Source organism: Xenopus laevis, chromosome 7L, assembly GCF_017654675.1.
Source record: "Xenopus laevis strain J_2021 chromosome 7L, Xenopus_laevis_v10.1, whole genome shotgun sequence".
NCBI classification, from domain to species: Eukaryota; Metazoa; Chordata; class Amphibia; order Anura; family Pipidae; genus Xenopus; species Xenopus laevis.
Genome location: NC_054383.1, coordinates 127,620,290 through 127,644,219, shown reverse-complemented (window position 1 = coordinate 127,644,219; position 23,930 = coordinate 127,620,290). Strand labels below are relative to the sequence as shown.

At 38.8% G+C, this 23,930-nt stretch overlaps 1 protein-coding gene across 1 annotated transcript; it reads left to right on the top strand.

The window, feature by feature from the left end:
- The first annotated feature begins 3,490 nt into the window (after positions 1-3,490).
- On the top strand, positions 3,491-17,539 carry LOC121395643. Its single transcript, XM_041569680.1, has 5 exons — positions 3,491-3,598; positions 10,034-10,177; positions 13,183-13,320; positions 14,888-15,034; positions 17,139-17,539. Exons 1-5 carry the CDS (start codon positions 3,547-3,549, stop codon positions 17,333-17,335), a joined length of 678 nt encoding a protein of 225 aa, XP_041425614.1. The 5' UTR covers positions 3,491-3,546; the 3' UTR covers positions 17,336-17,539.
- The last annotated feature ends 6,391 nt before the right edge of the window (positions 17,540-23,930 follow it).

The window sequence follows — 23,930 nt, the reverse complement described above, 5'->3', positions numbered from 1 at the left end:
TATTCCCTTGTTGAATTACACTAAAATAAACTCGAAATTTGAATTTAGAAGTTTGAATTTCCAATTCGACCCTTGATAAATCTGTGCCTAAAAGTGCTGTGGCATATTCAGAGAGGTGATAGGAGGAAGTCTGACTTACTGCTCCACGTATGTGCTTTTTGTTTAATATTATCAGACCTGGTAATGGGGCATTTTAGCTATCCTGATGATTGGTGAATAAAATGTCCATAATATCTCCTATAAGTTCCTGCTTTCTCTATAGTCCCAGAAGTCCTGTATACTTGGCCTAAGCCCTTAGGTGGGATATCTTTGGTGACTGGCCTACAGAGGTAGCGCCCACTTCCTAGCAATTGGGAGCACATGGCCCTTGATTTGGCTTCCAACTGCCAACCAGGTTGTATGTGCTGGAGAGCCTGGAACAACAAGGTACCAGTAAAGGATCCATGCTCTTAAGGAACCAACCCTTTAGAGAAGTCAGTGACGGGGGACCCTCTGAACGATACATACACAGAAAGAGGACTAGCTCTATCATATACACCCTTACAATTGTAAGCTAGGCAGAAGGGACCACAGTACAGAAAAGGTATTCAGGCTTGTATTTACTCCCTAAACATTTCTACTGGAGGGGATCCAGATCACTAGCTGGTAGTTCATAAAGGTGTCTGCTAAATTTATCATACCATAAAGGTGCCATTGTTTTTGTTCTGCAATTGACTGTTGCTGCATTTCATCTACCTCACTGATATTATGGGTTATATCCCTGTGGCATATTTAATAAACCTGTTTAAGTGCCTCTGGTATTGTACTGTATGTATCTAAATTTAACAGCTGAGAGGTGTACTTCCACCACACCACTCCCTTCCTCCATGCAACATCATGAGGGCCTGGCTGAGAGAGTCTAAGGCGGTTATGTATCAAAGTCCGAATTTATCTCAATATTTTTTGAAAAAAAGTCAGACCAAATCTGCATGGGTTTTTTTTGTCTTATTTATTAAGACACTTTCCCAAAAATGTTGTTTGCATGAAAAAAAATCCGAAAAAATTGTGAAAAATTTTATTTTTCAGAATATCCACCTGAAAACTCAGAGTTTTTTTGATTTTTGCCCAAAACACCTGAAAACTTAGAACTATTGCACCAAACCCAGCGGAAGATCAGAAAAACTTTGGGACTTCTCCCATTGGCGTATATGCAACCTCGGCAGGTCTGAGATGCCAGATTTTCAGATTCTGACTTTTTCCCACTAAAAATTCATATTGTATACAAAAAAAAACAATAATTTTTCAGGTTTTTGGCATTCAGAGTTTAGTAAATAACCCCCTTAATGTAACCTATGTTCATACCAGCTAAGCTAGACATACATATTAGGCCAATATAGTGTTAAAGAATCTTAATAATAATAGGTATGCACTGAATCCACTATTTTGGATTCGGTCTAACCGAATACCGAACCGAAACCGAATCCTAATTTGCATATGCAAATTAGGGGTGGGAAAGGGGGAAAACATTTTTTTACTTCCTTGTTTTGTGACAAAAATTCAAGGGATTTCCCTCTCCTCCCCTAATTTGCATATGCAAATTCGGTTCGGCCGGACAGAAGGATTTGGCCGAATCCAAATCCTGCTAAAAAAGGCCGAATCCTGTCCGAATCCCAAACCGAATCCTGGATTCGGTGCATCCCTAAATAATAATAATAACAACAATAATAATAACAATAATAATAATTAATATTTATAAATGTACCAAAATGACACTGTGTTTTGAATATACAGAAGTTCGTTAAATGTTCCCATCTATGTAACTTCTGCAAACACAGGAAAAATAAAATAAATCTGACTAGTGCTCAGTCTAAGCTTGTACGGACAGATATGTTATCAACACAAAGTATGAACAAAAACAATGAGCTGGTTGTTTTAAAATACAATTCCTGCTGCCATGCAGGACTTATCTACTTTGGCACCATACCCAGAGCAATGTGCAAATACATTGTTACCACAGAACCAGTGCCCAATCTGCCTTTTGCTACTGTGGCACCAACATTATTAAATTATATAAAAAAGGTGAGCCAAGGCTGAAATTAAATGAACAGCTTCCCAACACCCAAGCAACTATGGTTCTTCTTATCTAAGCAGGCTTTCCAGTTCCCTAATATTCAATGCAGAACAAACTAAATCAAAAAAAGCTCAAATAGAAGGACTGCTCTAAATGTTTGACCTCATGAAGCTTTAGGTGGGGGTTATATTTTTGCCTTTACTCGTTATTTATATAGCACCGACACATTTAAGCAGAACATTATGGATATTATTCATTACTCACTGCTCCCCTGGAGCTTACAGTCTAGGGTCCCTATCACATTCACACACACAGTAGGGTCAGTTTTATCAGGAGGCAGGTAACCTGCCTGTATGTTGAGTGTGAAAGTAAACACGCAGTCATGGGGAGAACATCCAAATGCAATGCAGCTAGAATTGAACCCAGGACCCCAGTGTTAGTGAGGCAGAAGTGCTACCCACTAAGTCATTGTACATGGGCCTTATCCATATCAAAATGTGATATGCACCCATTTCTTAAGGGACAAGTATGTTATGACTGTGGATGTGACTTATGTGACTGCAACTGCAGTGGTGCTTTGTATATGAACCCTTCAGTAATACCATATATGCTTACATATTTCTTTCTGCTAAGCACAATTCAGATAGAACAGCTCCTGTAGAATACCATTAAAATATGCCAGTGTAGGGGGCTGGTAAATTAGACAGGCAGCCCCTTAAGGGTATTGACTGACTCCTGCCTTTAGCTAATCCCCCTGTAGTTAAACAAGTGCTAAAGTACAGTATATAGGCCTCACAAGCCATGTGCTCAGGGCCCTTTTTGTTAATCCCCCTACCTGAGCAGGCAACAAGGGAGACGTGGAACCTAGACAGGTCAGGTCTAGTAAAGATAGGTTACTCCCTTTCATAGGTCACTCTAGGAGTGACAGATAGTCTGGATATTTAGCTGAGCAGCCTGAGGCTCCACCAAGGAGTGTGAGTGAAATTAAGATCCCGAGTATGCGTGACGTCATGCGCATGTGCATAATAAGCAATTTGGGGCAGCTTTTCATTATGCGTAAGCGAGAGACCGGTTGGGGATAAACTACTGTTATCCCCAACTGGAATTCAAGCTCTATTAGCCCACGCATTCTGGCTGGGGATTAACATTTTTACCCATCAGCCCTTTAAGCTTTACAGGCTCTGAAGATGCAGTTTAAACTATGTCTCAACAGTATTTGGTCACTGCAATGTGTCTACAAAATGTTTCACAGTTGACTTCATATGAAATTTAAATATTGCCGTATCAAAAGGGTGTGCCATAGTGATGTGAATTTGTTTGCCTTTTTTGATAAAGGGCTCAAAGTCCTTTTTATGGTAATGTATCACAGCCCTCCATAATTTTTAGTAAATCAGTAAAGCTACGCAATCCCTACCTCAACCACATTCATATATATAAGCCCCACCTAGTAATGTGAATTTTACTTCCACGTTGACATTCCCACTAGAAACTTCACCATGGTCAGTTTCTCCATATTGCTCCTCGTCCTGATTTCCAGCACAGCTACAGGTAGGAATAATGATGTAGCTTATAGACCATACATTATTTCATTTTTATAATAGAATTAAGATATTGTCCCAGTCAATTGCTGTAGATAAGGACTAGAAATTTGGACATATGTTGGACATTTATTTGACTTGTCTTTCTGTAGAGGAAATTCTCATTGTGGATCTTGTTGAACAACATTTTGTTGCCCTCCAGAATGAAGAATATTTTTTATTATTAATCTTCAGTAAATGCTGCCATCACTGAAACCTGAATGTACAGCTCTTTATAGCAATGTATAGGGAGCAGGGATGAGAGGCAAATTATTAGAAACAAGTCCTTTTTCTTGAAACCCATTATCCAGAAAGCTCCAAATTATGGAAAGTCCATCTTCTGTAAAGTCCGTTTTAAACCAATAATCCTAATTTTTGAAAATGATTTTATTTGTAGTAATAATACAACAATACCCTGTACTTGATGGTAACTAGGCTACATGAATCCATATTGGTGGCAAAAATTGGTTAGCAAATTTAGGGGGTTATTTATTAAACTTGATTTTTTTCTGGTCAGGGTTTATTGGACAAAAACTCAAGAAATTTTTCAAGATTTATTATTCGCTGGTGTTGCAAAAATCCCAAATCCGAAAATCCGCCATCTCAGATCTGTCAAGGTCATGTATAAGTCAATGGGATATGCCCCTATCCCAAGTTGAAGATATCATGGTTTGCTCTAGGTTTATCTCAATAATAGGAAAAATTTGTGGTTTTCAAGTGTTTTCAAGTGTTTCGGGACAAAAGTCCAAAAATATTGTAAGATTTGGGTTTTTGCTTGATTTTATTGAGTTATTTAATTAAAAAATAAGGCAACATAAGGCATGGGAGTTTGGTTGAGCTTTTTTATTGTAATTATAAAATAAATTCAGATTTTAGTAAATAACTCCCTTAATGTATGAAGATATAATTTAAAGAAAGTTGCCTTATCCGGAAACCCCTCATAGAAAATTAGGTTAAAAAAGACACACATTAATCAACTTCAACCTTTTAAGTCTATATATAACCTGCCAGTTGATCTAGAGGGAGACTAAAAAACCCTTCTGAAGCCTCTCCAATTTGCCTCAGAGGGGCAATAAAAATTCCTTCCTGACTCCAAAATGGAAATTGGACTAGTCCCTGGATCAACTTGTACTATGAGCTATCTCCCATATCCCTGTATTCCCTCACTTGCTAAACACCATCCAACCCCTTCTTAAAGCTATCTAATGTATCAGCTTGTACCACTGATTCAGGGAGACAATTCCACATCTTCACAGCTCTCCCTGTAACAAACCCCTTCCAACCTCCTTTTTTCACCCATCAGAATGGGTGATTATATGATCCCCTTATATTATTTATACATAGTTATCATATCTCCCCTTAAGCGCCTCTTCTCCAGAGTGAACATCCCCAATTTGGCCAGTCTTTCCTCATAGCTAAGATTTTCCATACCTTTTACCAGCTTAGTTGCCCTTCTCTGTACCCTCTCTAATTCAATGGTGTCCTGTTTCAGCGATGGAGACCAAAACTGTACGGCATATTCTAGATGGAGCCTTACCAGTGCTCTATACAGTGGAAGAATAACCCTCTCCTCCCATGAATCTATGTTCCTTTTAATACAGCTTAAGACCTTATTTGCCCTTGAAGCATTGCTTGTTACAGCCAAGTTTATTATCTACAAAGACTCCAAGGTCCTTTTCCATAATGGATTTGCCTAGTGCAGTCCCATTAAGTGTTTAAGTGGCTTGGTTAGTTTTACATCCCAGGTGCATGACTTTACATTTATCAACATTGAATCTCATTTGCCACTTAGCTGCCCAGATTGCCAGTTTGTCAAGATCCTGTTGCAAGTGCCACATCCTGGATGGAATTAATTGGGCTGGATAATTTTGTGTCATCTGCAAACACTGATACATTACTTACAACACACTCCCCTAAGTCATTAATGAACAAGTTAAATAAAAGTAGACCCAATACAGAGCCCTGGGGGACCCCACTAAGAACCCTTTTCCAAGTAGAGAATGTCCCATTAACAACCACCCTCTGTACCCGATCCTGTAGCCAGTTTCCTATCCATGTGCAAACGACTTCATTAAGCCCAACAGACCTTAGTTTAGAAAGCAGATGTTTGTGGGGCATGGTATCCAACGCTTTGGCAAAATCTAAATAGATCACACATACTGCCCCCCACACTGTCCAGAATCTTACTTACCTCATCATCAAAAGCAATCAAATTCATCTGACATGACCTATCCTTCATAAAGCCATGCTGATTGCTGCTCATAATGCCATTCACTAGGACAACATTTTGAATGTGATCCCTTAACAAGCCTTCAAATAATTTGCCCACCACAGATGTCAAACTTACTGGCCTATAATTGCCAGGCTAATCCATTTTTAAATATAGGAATTACATCAGGTTTCCTCCAATCAATAGGTACCATACCAGATAAAAGAGAGTCTGAGAAAATCAGCCCTTAAGGAGATAAAATTTGCTCTTCTGAAATTCAGGATCTTTGTTGCCCCAGTGTATATTTTTTTTTTTGCACCAGACATTAAATGAGATCACATCATGGTCACTATTACCCAGGGGTTCAATTACTTGGACAATTGCTATAAGTTCTGAGTTATTAGAGATTACTCGATCCAGAATAGCATTTTTTCTGGTTGGTTCCTCAACAACTTGTGCCATAAAACAGGTTTATAAACTTGTTCCCATTAACTGTCCTGGCAGTACTGTTGCTCCAGTCAATATCTGGGTAATTAAAATCCCCCGTTATCATTACTTTCCCCAAACTAGCAGCCTTTTCTATTTCCATCAGGAGCTTAGCCTCTTTCTGTTCACATTAGGGAGTCTATATCATACCCCTACAATTAATTTGCTGGACAATCAGTAAAAACCTCCACCCATAAGACTTCAGACTCCCCATTTTCCACCATTACTTATTCCTTTTAAATCCTGCTTAACAAACAGACATACACCCCTAATTTTCTATGTCCCCAGTTCCTCCAAACAAAGTATAGCCTCCTATATTTCCTGCCTAGTGTTGTTACTCATTCGGCCATGTTTCAGCAATGACAAATAAAATAAGTCATATTTCTCCTCCAGTTCCAGTACCTCTAGCTCTCCTATATTATCAGTCAGGTTTCTTGCATTTCTGAACATACATTTAATACTTGTAAATTGTGCAAATATAACTTGGGGTCCTCCCTGCCATTACCTATACCCCTAACTGAGCATCCACCCCTATTTTCCTTTACTATGCCCAAAGGAATGACATAATAGAGCCTATACCTGTAGTAACAAAGAGGTAAAAGAATGAGATAGATACTATGGACTAACTTTTTTCGTTTTCAATTCACAGCAAATTATTTTATTTAAATTATTTTTTTAGGGATGCACAAAATTCACTCTATTGTATGAGGCCGAATCCCTGAATCCTTTGTGAAAGATTCGCTCGAATATTGAAACAAATTCGAATCGGAATTGGAATATGCAAATTAGGGTCTGGGATGGAAAAAGTGGGAAACATTTTTTTACTTCCTTGTTTTGTGATAAAAAGTCAAGTGAGTTCCCTTCCTGTCCCTAATTTGCATATGCAAATTAGGATTTGGTTCGGCAAGGCACAAGAATTAGGCTGAATCCGAATCCTGTATTCAGTGCATCACTTATTTTTTTTAATGTTTTTTATTTATTTGTACTCTTGTTTTTTTATTTGTGATCACAGTAGTTAAAAAAAATACAATCTCTTGACAAGAGATGGTGACAAGAACACATTTGCCCCTAAATGTCCATGATAACTTCACCTTAAATAACTTTTACTAACTTAAAATAATGTGCATAATTTGTGTTCAATTAGAAAAGAGTTAGTTCTCTCTGCTAATAATAAATTTGCTGTATCCATTGTGCACAAATGGGCAAAAAGCTCTATCTAATTAACCACACTAATTTCCGCTACTAGTGCTATTACTTCTTTACCCCTGCTGACATTCCACGATTTTGGAATTATAGTGCCTAAAATTTAAACCATTGTATATATTGATATAGGCTTCATATACATATATTGCTAGAGCCTGAAATAAACTCTTTTGTAACCTAACAGCTGATAGAGCTCGCCAGAGAACGTCTACGTATCCTTTGATTTTATCTTTTTAAAGGGTGCTTTTACAGTGCAGCCGTGAAACTGTAGAATTTGTCTTTGAACGGTTGTTATGGAACTGAATTACTGTAGGGGTAGATTGCTTTTTTAAAAAAATTTAAAAATATAAAAAACATTTAAACATATATGGTATTAAAATAAATTGTGTAATATTGACCCAGGGACTGGTTGATTAGGAACTTTGAAATTTATTTCCCTGCATAGACGCTTTTTATTTTTGTTTTACTTTGTCCTGGATAAACTAGAAGTATACACAAAGATTAAAAGGCTTAACTTTACAGATGTCTTTTTACCAACTACGCTGAATCTTTTTTTTTTTATAGCACCGTGCCTTCCTTTGTGTGTTTCTATGCACAGATATATTTATCAGGTCCTCTTAATTTACCCTGCAATTAAAATAAATATTTTTAATATTTTATTTAAATACAGAATTCAAAATTCAGAAGAAAGGGGGATGGCTGAGCTGTGATACAGTTTAGGGGTCATTTACAGAGTGCAGTGCGTAAAAAATTGTTGAAAGTCACCATTCTACTGTAGACTTTATTTATCAAAATCTGAATTTATCAGATTTTTTTAAATAAAAAAGTCCGACCAAACTAAAATCCAAGATTTGACCTTATTTATTATTTAAAAAGCATGAATTAATCGGATAGGGAAAAAACTCGATAAAATCGAGTGGAAACCCAAATGGTACGTTTTTTTCAGATTTTTCCCCTAGTCCCTGTATTTTTTGGGCTTTTTCCCGAAAAGCCTGAATTTTTTGTATTTTTTCCAGAAAAAGTTGGATTTTCAGGCTACAAAGCAGACCACAGAAACGTATAAATACGATAGGGACCTCTCCCATTGACTTATATATAACCTCGGCAGGTCTGACATGGCGGATTTTCAAATTCAGACTTTTTGCAGCCTTGGGGTATAATACATTTCGAAAAATTCTAGGGTATTTTTCGGAATTTTTTCGGAATTTTTCAAGTTTTTAGCATTCTGACTTTAATAAATAATCCCCTTACTGTTTTGAATTTTTTCAGCTCTCTGTTCATCAAAATGTGTGCAACATGAATACAATGAATGCCTGTGTTTGGAAGTGTTATATTCATTGGGCACATGAATATAACACTGCCCTGTCCACTAAGTTATCGGTCTTCCCAATTTGGTGGGCACAGGCCACAATGGAGTCTTGTACTTTCTGCCTGGTCTATGCAACCTTTAAGGACAGGGCTGCTAGTTAGGGCTGTGCACTGCCTCTTCTGAAAGATTTTTAATATGGCACTAGATATAGAACACAGCCAGACCTGGATGTAGGCAGGGGGATCATGGACCCTTTACCTCCTGAGGTGGCTCTCTGCCACCATCCACCACCCCCTACATTCACCTCTTTTCGAGTTGAAGGGGTCCAGGGGAGTCTACAAGCTAGCGCATTTAAGTGTTATTGCATTCTCATTACCAACTCACCTCATTGGCACAGCACTCCTGGAAGTAGGTGCTTTTTGGATGGGTACGCATTTGTGTACTTTAGTGCTCTAGCATTTGCCTTACAGTAAATTACTTCTTTTGTGTCTACCCTGCAACTGGATATATTAAAACTGAATCTGTACAGTTGCTGCAAAATGGACTTTCTTGGGTCTTCGTACCTGTTTCATTGAACCTTAAGCCAATAATATTTAAAGGAGAAACAAACCCCTTATTAAAAAAAAACCCTACCCCACATAGACCACCCCTCCCTCCTCTCCCCAGCTTAGCTGCTACCCCGGGCAAATGCCCCTAACTTTTTTCTTACCCCTCGGTGCAGATTTAGGGATCGAAGTTCACTGAAGCCATCTTCCGGCGCTTCCATCAATTTCGGCGCATGCGCAGTTGTCGCGACCCGGGAAATTGCACCAACTGCACATGCGCTGCCACGCCGGTCTCGTTGTCAGATTACCGAAATTTAAAGCTGGGGGTGGCAAGGAATTTTTATCACATTGACTTGATAACATATCACATACAGCCCCATATTGTGATCAGAATGGGAGTAGCACAGAAGTTCTGTCAAGCCAACTGGAGAGGATCATTTAAGCAATGAATCAGTTGCAGTATTTTGTTGTTGAGCCAGAATCCGTTTGTTAGTTCTGTCCGCTGCCATTGTGTCAGATACAAGGGTTTATCTGGAGGTTTGGGCCACCGTTTACTTTTTGGATGGGTTGAGAGTGGGTGACAGGCCCAGTAACCTCCCCACCCCTAAATAAATAAATATATTTTATCAAATTAATTTGTACTCTCTCTTTCAGTGTATACACATGAATGCGTTCAGTGCACAGGAACCTCTCTAACAGCTGATGCAAAGACTCTTGACTGCACCGCTTCTAAATCCAAATGTCTCAACCATCAAGACCACTGCGTGACCCGTTATTATGATATGAAACATATCAATGGTTTGTATTGTGCTTCTTATGAACTAATCAACAATGATTGGTTATGCTAGTGTGCTGTCTTTCTGATCATATACCCAAGGAGAAACCTCCAAACCACCCACATTACTTCTCTGTGAAACTAAAATGAATACGTGTGCATGGGTTGTGACTACATATTATAGGAACAAAGAATTATACAATAAGGGGCAGATTTATCAAGGGTCTAATTGAAAATTTGAATTTTTAAATTTGAATTTCAAGTTTATTTTAGTGAAATTCGACTAGGGAATAGTCCAAATTCGATTTGAATTTTAAAAAATTCGAATTTTGAAATTTATCATGTACTGTCCCTTTAAGAATTCAAATTCGACTATTTGCCATCTAAAACCCTGCAGAATTGGTATTTTTGCCTGTTGGGCGATAATTTTTTTTTGGTGAAAAAAAATCTAATAAAATTCAAACGAATTCGGTTCAAATTCCATTCAAATTTGCAGCTCGATCCTATTCACCCGTTTTAAAAAAAAATTAATTTTTTAAAAAAAATTTTGATTGGTCATTTTTTCGAATTTCGAACTTATGGAAATTGATGTGATATAAATCTGCCCCTAAATAGCTAGAGCTCTTACTCACAGGTTATTTTTTAATATGTTAACATACCTTTTTTAGGTTTGAACATAACATGAGCAAAATTGATTCCATAATATTTTTACTCTTTACTCATGAGCACTCCAACTTGCATTTATATTCCATTTATGTTTCATCGAGTTTATTTAGACACAACATGAATAAAAATGAATGTTGAATTTGGAACTGATAAACACATGTGTAATGGCCCTAAAAGAAAGCCATCTGAAAAGCTGCTTAGAATTAACTCTTAACTCTTAACGACTGAAATGTTTTTTAGTGACTTTCTTTCACCTCATCTAACAATGGTCCATAGGCATAGCATGATGTATATTATAGGATAATAAAAGACAAAGACATATACTATCTCTCTCTCTCTCTCTCTCTCTCTCTCTCTCTCATCTATCTATCTATCTATCTATCTATGATCTATCTATCTATGTATGTATGTATCTATCTATCATCTATCGCTCTCTCTCTCTCTCTCGCTCTCTCTCTAGCTATCATGTATCGTCTATCTATTATCTATCTATCTATCTATCTATCTATCTATCTATCTATCTATCTATCTATCTATCTATCTATCTATTATCTCTCTCTCTCTCTCTCTCTCTCTCTCTCCCTACCTACCTACCGATCTATCTATCTATCTATCTATCTATCTATCTATCTATCTATCTATCTATCTATCTATCTATCTATAGAGAGAGAGAGAGAGAGAGAGAGAGAGAGAGAGAGAGCAACAGCAAAAAAAATATTATATATATATACTCGCAATTTGGAATAAAGCATTCCCAGGCCAGCACTTCCCTCAGTAAATCAAGTGATTTTATTTTTCACACATCACAGTGCTCCAACATTTCGGTCCCTCTTGGGACCTTTTTCAAGGATAATATACAATGTGCAATGAAACTTTATATAGTGCTCACAATACAAAATGGCGGCAAAGTGACCTCACAACACTTATAAAATTTGACCAATGGTGTCTCATCTCTTTTTATACATATACTCTGTCAGTGCATCACATAAAACATTTTAAGAACATTGTTTTCTGTATATCAAAACACTTTTTAAATTATGTGCAAAATATATTTTTTTAAAAATCATGTGCAATATACCGTGCAACCAGTAGGTGTCCCCATCAGCTCAATAAAAACTATTCATAAAAAAAGGTGCATGTTTCTTCCTGTGAAAATAGAAAGCATAACAAAATGCTAAGTTACTTCAAAATTCCTATGAATTGTAACATATGTTTCTACCTCTCAGGGCTTTATCTCCTTGTAACTCATTTAATCTATTATTTCAACAGGATGTTTTCACTAGAATATAAACTCAGTTAGTTTGAAGCTGTTTCAAGTTAAGAAGCAATTATATGCAGTTTGCCCATTTACGCCTTTCTGTGCCACGCAGTCCAGTTGGTGGATCCAGAAGGCTTCCCTCCATAGCAATTCCTTCTCAATATCACCCCCTCTTGGTTCGGGGTCTCACTACATCAATGGGCATGCACCTAAATGCTGATGCATCATGCTTACACTCAGCCCAATGCTTCGCTACCGGCTGTTGCGCTATATCCTGATTCTTTTTGCCTTCCTTAGTTACACTCTTTCTATCTGGGTCAAGTGCAACTCGAATGCTAGATCTGTGCATCCCTATCCTCTCGTTCAATTGCCTCACTGTCTTCCCACAGTACACTAAACCGCATGGGCACTTGATGATGTAAACTACCATTGTTGTCTCACACGTCATCCTATGCTTCACCTTATACTTCTTATACTTCTTTCCCGTGTGGGGATGCGTAAAATGTGTTCCCAATATTAAGCTGCTACACATCACACGGCCTTTACACTTGAAAACTCCAGGCTTAGGACTTAAGAAATTCTCTTGCCCTTTTTTAACACATTTATCTATTGGGTCTCAACTGCTCTTTAAGATTCCTCGTTTTGGAATAACCAAATCTGGGACGCTTTCGGACCTTCCTCATCAATTGTTCATCTGTTGTTATAATATCCCAATTCCTAAGGACACTTTGCCGCACATCACTACTATTGGGACCGTATCTGCTTACATAGTACAATATCTGGACTATTTTTATTTTTACTTACACTGGCACCATTATCTGCACCTTTGCTCCTCATTACTGTTTCATGATCCATTTGTTCTGTCCATCTGATGGTTTCCCTAATCAATTCACGTGGGTACCCACTTTCCAAGAATTTTTTTACCCATCAACTGTAAATCCTGCTTTCTCATGTCGGGGTCACTATCTATCCGGATAATACGCAACATCTGAGATTTGGGCAACAAATTGAGTAAATGTTTTGGGTGATGGCTTTTATCGTGTCTATATATTTTTCAGTGCATCATCTGTTGCATTTTGCAGATTTTCTATTTCTCTCCATTAGGCAAATTAATTCAGGGCTTCATTGTCAGAGAATGTGGAACAATGCATGATTGCTTCGATACCATACTGTTTAGAAATGAAACTGTCGAACTGTCGATGTCTGCCCAATGCTGCGCGCTTGACATTTGCGAAATTAAAGGTATGTTACGATTTCCACAATTCACAACTTTTTCAATTTAGTCTTTCTGTGCCTGGACTGTGCCAATTTTTTTCACTTTGCTCCTGCCCTGTTCCAAAAAATTGCCGCACCCAAAGCTAGGACACTCGTCCCAAGAGAGAGTTCCCAGTGCAAGCGGCCATGTTGTACATAGCACATGCGCATAATGAGTTTCTGTCATCACGCACAAGCGCTTATTCTGCCAGTTGCGGCATTCCTCATTATGCGCATACGTGTGCCCCAACCTGACCGCTCAAACCAGGAAGCTGCCTCTCAGTGCGGATATCATAGCGCTGGCAGGAGGCAATTTTTTTTAAAAAAAGCTACTGTTACCCCCAACTGGAGTGCAGGTTCTATTAGCCCAATAGTGCCCTTAAATAAATGACCCTGTTCATCTCTTTAGACGCACTTCTTATAGGAACATCTTCTCCACTTGTTGGACACTCACTTACATAGGGTCCATGCTGAGCTCAGGTGTTAAAAGATACTTGGACCTCAGTTTCTCAGGAAGACATTCCTTGGTATAAGAGGGCACATTTACTAAAAGGTGAATTGTGGATTTTTAGAGAAAATTCGCAAAAAAGACAATTCGCCACAACATCGCCTATTTACTAAATGGCCAGAAGGACAATTTGCAAGTGAAAATCCTCAGCACTAGAGAACTTTTGCACCATTTCGCTAGCGAAAATTCTCCAGTTTAAGTGTGAAGCAGTGGCGTAACTAGTTGTTACTGGGCCCCATAGCAAATTCAATTTAGGGCCCCAAAATATTTATAAGTTGGCCTATTTTACCAAGATATATTAAAATTGCTAATTAATTAGGGTCTCACTGGGCCCCCTACACTCCTGGGCCCCCCTGCAACCGCAGGGTCTGCTTCCTCTATAGTTACGCCCCTGGTGTGAAGGCTTCCCTTTTCGCTAATCTGTATTCCTTTAGGATCAGGCTGGTGAAATCCCATTATAAAGATAAAGCAGCCACTTCTACATTGCCATCAACATTGCCCTTACCATGCTACTTGGTCTCCCTGTTGAAAATTCCCTAGCGAAAATTTGTCAGAGAAAATTCTCTAAAGAATTTTCCCTATTACTATTGTATGGGTGAAGTATACGGGGATTTCGCAGAGAATTTACACCAGGAGAAAACTCACCACAATTCTCATGAATAGTGGCGCGCAAATTTATTCGCCAGGCCCAAATTCGCTGCGAATTTTCACATTTTGCCACCGGCGAATCAGTTTGTGAATTTGCTGCGAAAATTCTATGGTGAAAATTCATCGAAAAAAACTTTGATGCTGGCAACAGTTCCGACACCGGTGTTAAAGTTTTTTCAACGCAGGCGACAATTTAGAAGCCGGCGACGATTAACGGATGCGCATTGGTTTTAATGGGCGTCTAATGTCACTGGCGTCTATGTTGTCGACGTTATTCTTTATCTTATATCACTAGCATATACATTTATAAATATACATTTTTAATACTTGCTTACTACTTTTTGGCTTCTTTCCTCATCCTCATTTCTTTCCTTTTTTCTTTTTTTTTTTTCATTCAAGATCCTTCATTTAAAAATAAAACGTCTAAAAACCCAGTGAGTTGTAAAGTCTGTTATGATGACGGACAGGGTGAGTGTAACACTAACACTACAATGAAATGCACTGGAGAAGACAGCAAATGTGCCAGCATTTCCTACAAGTCAACAGGTAACACGTGAAAGGAGAATTTATTTGCTGTGTTGTACCTGCTAAAAATATCGCTAATTACTACTTAACATCATATATACTGGGAAATCATCCCTCCTAACACTTCAGGGCTTATTTATAAACTTCAAGCAGCGCATTATGATTCACACAGTGAAAACAATTGCCCAACGTATGGTTATATTTATAAAGCTGGATAAGAGTGCTATACTTAGAGGCCCATTTATCAAAGGTCGAATTTCGAATTCATGTGAATTTTTTTAAATTCGAATATACTCACAATTTGACTGGGAGGTTATTTAAGAAAAAATTAGAAACCAATGGTTCTGACCCGAAAATTAGAATCGTATTAAATTCGAACAAAGCGAGTTTTTCTCCCAAAAAAACCCTTGAATGTCAAGAAGGCTCAACGGACTTCTGTAATTGACTTGTACATGAATTTGGCAGGTTTTAGTGGGCAAATATTCGAATTAGGACAGTTTGAGGTGTGATAAATCTCATATTCTAATTTACATTCGAATAGGGGAGTACAATTTGAATATGTGAATTTTGAAACCCGAAAATTCAAATTTGAATTTGAATTTGCTACTAGACCCTTGATAAATCTGCCCCATGATGTGCAAACAGCATTGCATTTTTTTCCGCTCTGTGAAAGTCAGTAAGAGCTTTCTAAATATGCCAAAAAAAAGAAAATTGCGAATATTTATGTGAATACTCTGCATCTGAGTTACGCCACAACTTGGTGGCAGAGAAAATATTTGCAAAACAGTTTTGCAAATTGCGCATTTACATTGCTGTCAACTCTATTTTCACCCCACTCTTCTGCTCCAACACTGGCTTTAACTGCAAGTGTCTGGCAACAAACCTGGGAGAAGTTTCTTTTGTTTGTTTTTATATTTAGGTGCTGCATTGTAGCTGCTAGCCTGAGCAAAGTCCCACTGGTGCCTGTATGAAAACACAGCCCTGGTTATGTGCTGTCAAATAGCAGACCTGTAAAATGGCAACTGTTTCGGTTGGTTGCTATAGGTTACTATACCTATTCATTGGTTGGGTTGCTGGAACAGGAGCGCCTGTGATCACAATCATTCTGAAGTATCCTAAACATAAACCATTAGAAAGTCCCAGGGAGCCAAAACCTTAGGCTTGTGTCATGTGATATGTTGTTTTAGTAAGTAGCAAAGATGCAAGAGCCAATGAGAAGAGCACTGTGTCGTCCATCCTGCTCTTATCTTACATTATTGTGCCATTTTGGGGTCATTATATTACACTGGAATCAAACATGGGGATAAAAGACAGACTCCAATTACAGGAACAAAAAACAGAGAGTCAGATTTACATTGATCAGCTGCGATTCTCATTGGAGGATTATTCAGCATTTTAATGCAGTCACTGACTGTGTAAATTTGGGGGAAAGTTTTGGAAAAGTTTTATTGTGCAACATTGCTTTAAAGGAGAAATAAACCCTTTACCAAAAAAAAACCTACCCCCACCCCACATAGACCCCCCCCCAGCTTAGCTGCCCCCCCCCCTCCCCGGGTAAATGCCCCCAACTTTTTATTTACCCCTCGTAGCAGAGTCACAGCATCTCAGTTCACCGCAGCCATCTTCTGGGTCTTCGGCTCATGCGCAGTTGGAGCAACTTCCGGTTTGTGACAACTGGGCATGCGCAGAAATGAACGGAAATTGTCGAAGCGCCGGAAGAAGACACGAAGACCCGGAAGATGGCTGCCATGAACTGCGATCCCTGAGTCTGCACTGAGGAGTAAGTAAAAAATTAGGGGCATTTGCCCAGGGTAGAAGCTAGGCTGGGGGGAGGGAGGGGTCTATGTGGGGTAGGAGGGTAGGTTTTTTTTAATAAGAGGTTTGTTTCTCCTTTAAGAATACAACCCTGATGTTGCTGAACTACAGCTCCCAGCATGCCTCAACCTTCATTATATGTTACAATATTCTGGGGTTTGTAGTCCAGCAACAACTGAGTAAAGTTTGGTTGAGCAGTGCAGCAGGGTTTACTACCCCTTTAATTATTCCCCTTTATTCCCATGTCAGTGTTTTCCCCTGCCTAGATCATTAATAAACACTATTGTATCAATTATTTCTCTCTTTTTAGATGCAAATAATAAGGTTGCGCAGCAATTCTTCATGAGAGGATGTGCCCAAGAAAAAAAATGTGGCAACCAAACTCTGACAGCCAAAATCAATAATATCGCATATGAGTTCCATTATTACTGTGATGCTTGTGCCAGTCTCCGCTTCAGCCCTGTAATGCTCGTCCTGGCTGCTCTCTCCTTCATTAAACTCATATAGGGGTTGCTATTAGTGTCTATAACAGCGTTAGGTAAATGTTTGTTCTGGGTGTCCCAAAACGTCAATTTTCCACAACACCACGTCAGGATGAAGAGATACTGCAAATACTGTAATGCCAAAGCTTGGAAAATGCACTGCCACATATTGTATGTGTTGTGATGTGTAAGGAAAATAAATAATAGGCAGCGACTGTCTGTCAAACCACGTGGACATGTGTTCTCTTTATTTTAGTAATGTTATTTATTTAGCCTGTAATGGAACAACTACGTAGGAAAGGCCAAGCTCCTGCTTATTTCACAGGATCAAGGATAAGCTCACTGATAAACCTGCAGCCCTTTAGTTGCTGCTGACATACAACTGTAAAGGGCAGATATATCAAAATTTAGAACTTAATAAATTAAAAATTCACCCACATTCTATTCACTCCTATGGGGTTTTTAGGGTGAAAGCTCTAATTTTCATATAGAGATAATTATGCCATTTTATTTCTTGATGATATTACACTGGAATCAAACAGGGGGATAACGGACAGACTTGTTCAGTGCCTGCCCTATGCGCCCTGTGTGCGCCATACTCTGCCTAAGCTATTCTTCTTGGGTGTGCCATACTCTGTTTGTGTGCCCTGCTCTGCCTATGGAACACAAGCCTGGAGTTTGTTCTGGGGGTTTATTAGCATTTGAAATTTGTTGTTAGGGGCCCCCTAAGGTGTTTAATCATGTGCTGGGGGGATTGGGGTAGGTGCTGTGTTATCCACAGGGGAGGAGAAGGCATATGGATTTAAGGGTATGTCTTAATATAAAAACTTTATATTGAGCAAAAACCATTTGGTTTTTTGGTGTGTTACCACCATTAATGTGGACATGGTCTTGTGGTAACATGGGTGTGGTTTAAAGTGGGTGTGGTTTAAAACGGGAAGTGGCTAACACTGACTTCCATTATGGGCCCTCCACCATGTAGGCCAGAAAAATTTCCGACCATCAGTACCACAGAAGTTGGACAGCATGATGTAGAGAGTGATATTCTGAGACAATTTGCAATTGGTTTTCATTTTTTTATTATTTCTGGCTTTTGAGTTATTTGGGATTTTATTCAGCAGCTCTTCAGTTTGCAAATTCAGCCAAATTACGCCAGCAACCATGCATTGATTTGAATAAGAGACTGGAATATGAATAGGAGAGATCTGAATAGAAAGAAGAGTAAAAAAAAGTAGCAATAACAATATATTTATAGCCTTTCAGAGTATTTGTTGTTTAAATGGGGTCAGTGACCCCCATTTGAAAGCTGGAGAGAGTCAGTAGAAGAAGGCACTTAATTAAAAAACGATAAAAAGACAAATAATGAAGACCAATTCTATAACATACTAAAAGTTAACTTGAAGCTGAACCAACCCTTTAATGAACCTATGTAAATTTTTTTAATTAATAAGACAACCCAACCCAGATGATCATAATGGCTAAATACACATCCAACCTTTTAAATATTCAAATTAGCTGTCTTATTGTATTTTTATTTGCCACATGTAGAATGCAACTACATCTAACCATGGGACCTTTCCTATCTCAAAGGCTTGAAATAACTCTTACTATTATACTAAGGTACAATTATCTAACAGAAATGATTACACGTTAATATTCACTGGCATCCAATTATTTTGCACTCTATTAAAAAATAATAATAATAATAATAACATAGTGCCGTGACTCATCAAAAGAAAAGTTGATGACTTTAAGGAACAGTTCAGTGTAAAAATAAAAACTGGGTAAATAGATAGGCTGTGCAAAATAAAATGTTTCTCATATAGTTAGTTAGCCAAAAATGTAATGTATAAAGGCTGGAGTGACTGGATGTGTAACATAATAGCCAGAACACTACTTCCTGCTTTTCAGCTCTCTAACTCTGAGTTAGTCAGCGACTTGAAGGGGGGCCACATGGTACATTTCTGTTCAGTGAGTTTGCAATTGATCCTCAGCATTCAGCTCAGATTCAAAAGCAACAGTTATGACCCATGTGGCCCCCATCAAGTCTCTGATTGGTTACTGCCTGTTGGAAACCAAGAGAGTAGTGTTCTGGCTATTATGTTACACATCCAGTCACTCCAGCCTTTATACATTACATTTTTGGCTAACTAACTATATGAGAAACATTTTATTTTGCACAGCCTATCTATTTACCCAGTTTTTATTTTTATACTGAAAAATTCCTTTAAAGGACATTCTCACTAGGGTTGCCACCTGTCCAGATTTCACCTGGACAGCCCAGGACGGGACAGCTCTTTGGGTGAAAAGTGAATGTCCAGATTTCCAATTTAGGAAATCCGGACAGGATATTGTATATATAGTTATAAGTTATTAGTTAATGACATGGCGATCGCCAATTGCTGATTGTCACGTCATCAGTCCCACCCCTGATGTCATCAGCCCCTCCTCTTACATCATCAACCCCCACCACGGATGTCACTTGTCCGCCCCTTACATCATCCACCCGCCCCCTGCCCGTTTTCCCCAAATGGAAAAGGTGGCAACCCTAATTATAACTTTTTTTTTTTTTAAAGAATGCTTTTTATTGAGTTTTCAACAATAGAGTAAACAATAAAAGAGGGGGAAAGAAAGGAAATGAAAGAAAGAGGGCTGGAGAGAACAAGGTTGTTCACATTGATTTTGCAGGTGAGTCCACCCATGGCGAATTATAACTTTTTCAGTTATTGTTTTGCCTTATTATGATTTCTATTCGTACACATTAGTCGTGCAAAAATATGTTTTTTTTAAATGGTTTGTAAGATTAAAGAACAAAGATATTTCATACCATGATTTGGGGGAAACTCTGCTAAAAACAAGTTACTGGAAGGAAACAGACACAACCTTGCGCACCACAAGATAGAAGCAAAGTTTCTTATGGCAAAAATCAAGATTATGGAGCCCATTTATTAAACCTCAAATTTAAAAACGAATTGGGGCACACAGTAGTCATTTGACAGCATTAGCTTGTGATACTTTGGGTACAAATCGGTTGCACCCATTGACTCAGCCCATTGTAGAAACCCTGGAATTACTGCCACATTCAGCTCCAGGGTTCCCTTGTGTCAGTAGGCACACTTGTCATGATAAGTAGTGAAGGACGAATAAATTCGACAGGCGCAAATTCACTGCGAATTTCTGCGTTTCACTGCTGGTCAAAACATTTGTGAAACTGTGGCAAATTCGCCCATCACTAATGATAAGGAATGAATGGGTTCTCAGTCCAATAATGCAGACGTGTAAGGATCATGTTTGGATGTAAATACCTTTAATAATTAGTGCCATTCATTTATTTAAGTGCAACTGGTAGTGATGGGCGAATTTGCGACGTTTCGCTTCACCGGAAAAAATTTTTTGACGCCGGCGCCCGTTTTTTTTTTCTGCGAATTTTTTCGGGTGAATTTCGCGGGCGTTTCGCGAATTTATTCGCTGGCGGTGAATCGCGCAAATTCGCGCCTGGCGAATAAATTCGCCCATCACTAGCAACTGCTTATGTAACTACAATTGTCAGAGAATCCTAAAGCCAAAACTAAACAATGCACTTGTCGCAAGTGGCATTATTCATCATTGGAACAAGCTCCAAGGAAAACTGTGTGGCTGCAGCAAGAAATGCTGCTTAATTCTTTTTCCGGCTTAGGAAAAATTGGATTATGGGTCCCTGGGGTGAATGGTAGAGAGCAGGATTGGCTTCCATTCCTTTCTACATGTAAGGATTTGCAGCTGCCTAAACTAGGTAGGTAGCTAAGTAATTAGCTAATTAAGCTATAGTTAAAAGGAGGTGTGGAGCAACACCTCATAGCTTCCCCATAGAGACCTCCTTGAGTGGAGGAGGGTAAGGGCCACATGTAAACCTCCTTGAGTGGAGGGAAAGAGTGCTTCTGAGCACCTGGGATCAATAGTGTGATTCCCCTGATTTGGAGAGAGCTCCAAAGGACTGGAGAGGACGAGAGAAACCCTCCCAGGAGAAGAGTGTCTCAAGTGTGCCCCAGAGAGGATTCTGGGATTTGTGTTCGCTGAAAGCCAGTGAGGGCTAAAGGAACGCATGAGTAAAGTCAACACCAGTGAGGGTGTGAATTAGGACTGTTCATGCTTATGTCAAGTGAATGTTATCCCCTATGTGAAGCCAGTGGGCTGAAGCTTTGTGTTTGTGCAAATAAAAGCCAGCAAACCTGCAGTTTAAAAACATAAAAGCTGGGTTAGTCTCCATTTCTGTGCTGAAATCTGTGCCGTGGCCTTGGGTTTCGCTACAGGAAGCTCACAATAGGTATACCCTTAAATAGAAGTGTTTAATCATTTAAAATAATACTAAACCAAACAACAGAGTTAATATGTTGCATATTTCCAGCCTCCTTGTGATATTAAGGGATGCAATAAATATGAGGACCTAAGAGGAATAATTTGGCACACCTCATTCTCCTTTCCTCATTGTAACTTGTGTACCAGATATCAGGAGGTACATAATGTATAAACAAATTACCAGATAAAACTAAAATAACATATATTTGCATTTAGAGTATCACACCCTATCATTACATATAAGTCAAGGTGGAAACTTTACTTACTGTTCCAAGTGTTCTTAAAGAGCTGCTGCTTAATAATAAAACTAATAATAATAATAATAATATAACTAGTGATGATGAAATTTATACACAGGCATGGATTTGCAGCAAATTTCTGCACTTCGCCACCTGAGAATTTTTTTTGTGAAACGCCTGCAAAAATTTGCCTTGGAAAAATTTGCGCTGACAAAAAGAGTTGTGTGCATAAAAAATGTTGTGTGTGGCACACTGCCACTCTTTTTATTCCTACAGTATTTATTCTTTTACTTCTCCTGGAGTCATCTTGGCCCTTATGCTTTTTGCACACTTTTTTTTGGATCTGGTGCCAGACCCCTAGGTCAAAGCGCAGCTCTAGGGGGAGGATGTGTAGCCATTAGGTTTCTCCCTCCCATGAACCCTGGCCCTACGAGGGTGCACCCAGTTGCTGGGACCTCTTCTGAGGTCCACCTGTGTCCTGCCCCCTCCTTGACTATTTTACGGAAGGGGAAAAGATAAAGGGACCCCCCAGCCTTGAGGCGAAGGGGGTTCGAAGACCCATACCTGTGCCTTTTGTGCCTTGGGGGTAGGGGATAAAGAGGCTGCCTCTAGCTTCAGTGAAGGGGAGCCAGAATATTCCAAATCATTTTGCGCCTTTTGGCCGGGTGACCCTGGAGTTTGGACTTAGCCTTTTTTAAGGCTAAGTCAGAAACCTTTTTGCACGTGTTGTACTTTGGTGTTTGCAGTTTGGGTTTAGGAATTTGAAGCATGCTCAATCTTCAAAAAAAAAGAAGAAAAGAAAAAGTGAGCGGAGAAACAAGGAGAGATACCTGATCCGCTTAAACAGTGGGACTTGGAAACCATTGGTTTGAAGCACAGTACAAGTGCAATGCTTTTATGATTTTATAAACAACAAACTTTTTTTTACGTTATGGGTGATGCACCTCTATTTTAACCCATTGATAGATTGCTGCTAAGGATCCATGTGGGAAGCAAGTCATTTATTGATGTGTCCCATGACAGCATCCCTTTAAGATTTTCTTAAACTGTTATAAAGCACTAACGGAATCTAGAAAATTCATCCTGGAGGAATTACCATAAATGTTATTGGCCAGATGACCCCTTTAACTGGTCATAGATACACAGGTGTAGCATAAATACAGGTACATATACGCCAGTGCTTCCCACACAAATTTATCTCAATTATGAATAATATGTGGTGTTGGTATCACATTGTGCTAAAAATGTATATTGTCATGTCCTAATGTCCCTGCCAGAAACAAAGTAGGAGGGGGGCAGCCAATCACAGCCTTGCAGTCAGCTTCAGTTCCCTATCAGGTCAGCCTACATGCTGATTGGTTCCTGTCCTACAGTGCAGTGTGCTGAATGCCGCCTGCTCCCCTTCACAGCCTGGGAAAGGAAGTGGAACAGATGGATAAGACTAGTAGGCTTTTTGCAAAATTTTACAATAAAGTTTCCAGAAACACAACTTTTTGAAGCATGTTTTATATATATATATATATATATATATATATATATATATATATATATATATATATATATATATATATATTAATGAGAAGAATGTACTGGTACATTCTTGTTTTTTCATAAAATGTCTCCTTTAAAGGAACATGAAACCCTGCTGCACTGCACTGCTCAACCACACTTTAGTCAAGTCAAGTCAAAAGTGAGTTTATTGTCATTCCATCCATATACGTTTGTACAGTGCACAGTGAAACAAAACAACGTTCCTCTAGGACCATGATGCTACACAACACAACATAGATGTACCGGACAACACAAAAAGTGCAAGTGCAAAATATGCAACTCCTGCAAGACAGGTCAGCACAGTGCAGGGACAGGACAATACAGAGCACACTCAGCAGATGTAATTTGTTAAGTAAATAATACTAAACGTCAGACATGATGGGTGTATCATTGTGACATGACAGTAGCAAGAACATGATAAAGATCATGATAAAGAACATGATAAAGTGCAGATGTGCTCATAGGGAACAACTGTATCCAATGGCTATTCATCCA

Excerpts from the sequence above, each read along its gene's own strand:
- LOC121395643 (XM_041569680.1), top strand. The coding sequence starts at position 3,547 with ATGGTCAGTTTCTCCATATTGCTCCTCGTCCTGATTTCCAGCACAGCT. Across the intron at positions 10,178-13,182 it reads TGATATGAAACATATCAATG|GCAAATTAATTCAGGGCTTC; the intron begins GTTTGTATTGTG and ends TCTCTCCATTAG. Across the intron at positions 13,321-14,887 it reads TGACATTTGCGAAATTAAAG|ATCCTTCATTTAAAAATAAA; the intron begins GTATGTTACGAT and ends TTTTCATTCAAG.